At 27.9% G+C, this 2,815-nt stretch overlaps 1 protein-coding gene across 1 annotated transcript in view; it reads right to left on the bottom strand.

Annotated features, from left to right (window-relative positions):
- LOC125859113 (uncharacterized) overlaps nt 1-782 on the bottom strand; it is a 22,759-nt gene extending 21,977 nt beyond the window's left edge. Inside the window, exon 1 of the mRNA XM_049538835.1 lies at nt 604-782. Coding sequence (XP_049394792.1) covers nt 604-782 — 179 coding nt within the window. The remainder of the gene's footprint in view (nt 1-603) is intronic.
- Nucleotides 783-2,815: the final 2,033 nt, after the last annotated feature.

Below are 2,815 nucleotides of genomic sequence, written 5' to 3'. Positions count from 1 at the left end.
ATATATATATATATATATATATATATATATATATATAATTGTATACTCCTCGAGTAGTTTAACAAATCAAGTCTTATATACTAGTGGTTTAGATATGAAATACATTATCAATTAAAGAAATACCGATGATCAATTCAAGGAGATTTATATATTAAATTTGATATTGATAAACTTTTGTTGATCAATAAAATTAAATTTATTCTAAAAAAATAATTAGGATTTATATAATTTAAATTTATAAAATTAACTTGATCGTTAAATTAAATTTATTAAATTTAATGTATTTCATATATATGTGTGTGTGTGTGTGTGTGTGTTTAATTAATAAAATCAACCTCAAGAGCTGAGTTTATATTAAAATAAATTAATAAATACCGACCTAAAGAGGTCGGTATATTTAAATTATTATTTTATTTAAATAATATCAACTTCATGATGTCGATATTTATTAAATATTGATAATTATTTTAAAAAATATCCCGTGGTCGGTAAATTAAACAATTCTCTTAAAAAAAGAATGATAATATCAAGTCTCACTCCTAAGTGAAGTCTCAAAACCTAAGTGTAGTCTCATTCCCCACCCCCGCCCCACCCCCGACCCACCCCCATCGGCGCCCATCCCCACTGTCCCTGACCGGCGCCACGCCACCATCCCCGACAGGCGCCACGCCACGCCACCATCGCAGCAGCAGAGGAAGGTCGCACCCAGCAGCAGGAGGTCGCGCCGCCACCATCCCTACCGACGCCACCTCCATATCAGCTTTCTCAGTTTGCGCCACCATTCCCGACCTTCTTACTCAAGGTGAATTTTTAGAACCTCCATAAAATATTACTTTTGTTTCTATTTAGTTGAAGTATCTCAAAATTAGAGTATTAATATACTTAGTTTTATTGATTGTTAGTTTGATTGATTGTTAGTAAGTGAATGATTTAGGGTTCTTGATTGTTAGTTTGAATTAGGGATTATTTGATTGTTAGTTTGTGTTTGTTGATTATGAATTGAAAATTTTAATGTTAGGGTTAGTTTGAATTAGGGTATCTTAGAATTTGTTTGAAATTCGGTATTTCTTGAGTTAATTAGTTTGATTTTGGAATTGTAAGATAAGATTGAATTAGGGTATTTAAGGAGTTGTTTGAATTTGGGTATTATTTGAGTTAGTTTGAATTATTATTGAGATTTTAGGACTAATAGTTTGAATTTGGGATTAGGAATAGCTAGCTAATTTGAATTTAGGATTTTAGCACTAGTTAGATTTTGGGATTTTAGGGATAGTTTGAATTTGTGATATTAAGATTAGTTTGAATTTTGAATTTAGGACTAGTTTGAATTATTATTGAGATTTTAGGACTACTAATATTTTGAATTTGGGATTTTAGCACTATAGTTTGATTTTTGAATTCTAGGAGTACTTACAATTTGTGATTTTAAGGCTAGTTTAAATTTGGAATTTAGGACTAATAGTTTGAATTATATTTGAAATTTTAGGACTAATTAATAGTTTGAAGTTGGGACACTAGCCAGCTAGTTTGAATTTAAAATTTTAGGGATTTGAATTACAACTTATAATTAATTATAACTTGAATTTACTATAAATTGAACTTAATTAGGAATATGAACTTGAAATTAGAACTTGACTTGGAACTAATTAGCTTGAATATATAACTAATTAAGTTTAGAAATTAGATATGAACTTGAATTGAAACTTGAACTTATTAAAACTTGAATATATATATATATATATATAACTAATATTCTTGGATATGAAGTAGGCAACTGAGGAAGCTCAACATCTAAAAAAGTTGATACAAGACTATGTTACTTCTTTCATCAAAGTTGGAGTTAAGGTTGGTGCTTCTAAATTTCCTAAGTTCAAGTACAATTGTTTTCAATAATGTGTTTGTATCCATCTAGTATTAATACTTAGCTTTAATTTTGTGATAATTTTTTTGTGTCCATCAAGTGTTTGTTAAGCATAAGTACCAACACTAGTTGATCCTATTGAAGATAAAATTGATTTTCTTGCAAGATTGATTTGTGTCCATCTAGTGTTGATATTAAGCTTTAATTTAGGAATAATGTGTTTGTTAAGCATAAGTACCAACTCTAGTTGATCCTATTGATAACAAAATTGATTTTCCTGCAAGATCGATTTGTGTCCATCTAGTGTTAATTTTAAGCTTTAATTTAGGAATACTGTGTTTATTAAGCATAAGTACCAACACTAGTTGATCCTATTGATGACAAAATTGATTTTCTTGCTAAATCGATTTGTGTCCATCTAGTGTTGACACTTAGCTTTAAATTTAGAAATAATATATTTGTTAAGCATAAGTACCAACACTATTTGATCCTATAGATGATAAAATTGATTTAGTTGTTGGATTTAGTTGTTTGAATTAAGTCAAAACTAAACTAGGTAAAGTTAAAAAGTTGTTATGTTGTTTAAATAAGTTAAAATAAATAACGTGGTTTAGTTAGTGAATTTAGTTGTTGGAATTAAGTCAAAACTAATGTAGTTAAAGTTAAAAAGTTAAGTTTGTTTAAATAAGTTAAAATAAATATTGTGGTTTAGTTGGTGGATTTAGTTGTTGGAATTAAGTCAAAACTAAACTAGTTAAAGTTGTTAAGTTGTTTAAATAGGTTAAAAAGTTGTTAAGTTGTTTAAATAAGTAAAAATAAATAATGTGGTTTAGTTAGTGAATGTAGTTGTTGGAATTAAGTCAAAACTAATGTAGTTAAAGTTAAAAAGTTGTTATTTTGTTTAAATAGGTTAAAATAAATACTGTGGTTTAGTTAGTGAATTTGGTTGTTGGA

Source organism: Solanum stenotomum, chromosome 3, assembly GCF_019186545.1.
Source record: "Solanum stenotomum isolate F172 chromosome 3, ASM1918654v1, whole genome shotgun sequence".
In the NCBI taxonomy this organism is placed as follows: domain Eukaryota; kingdom Viridiplantae; phylum Streptophyta; class Magnoliopsida; order Solanales; family Solanaceae; genus Solanum; species Solanum stenotomum.
Note: the sequence above shows the minus strand (reverse complement) of the source record. Positions and strands in the feature narration are given on the sequence as shown.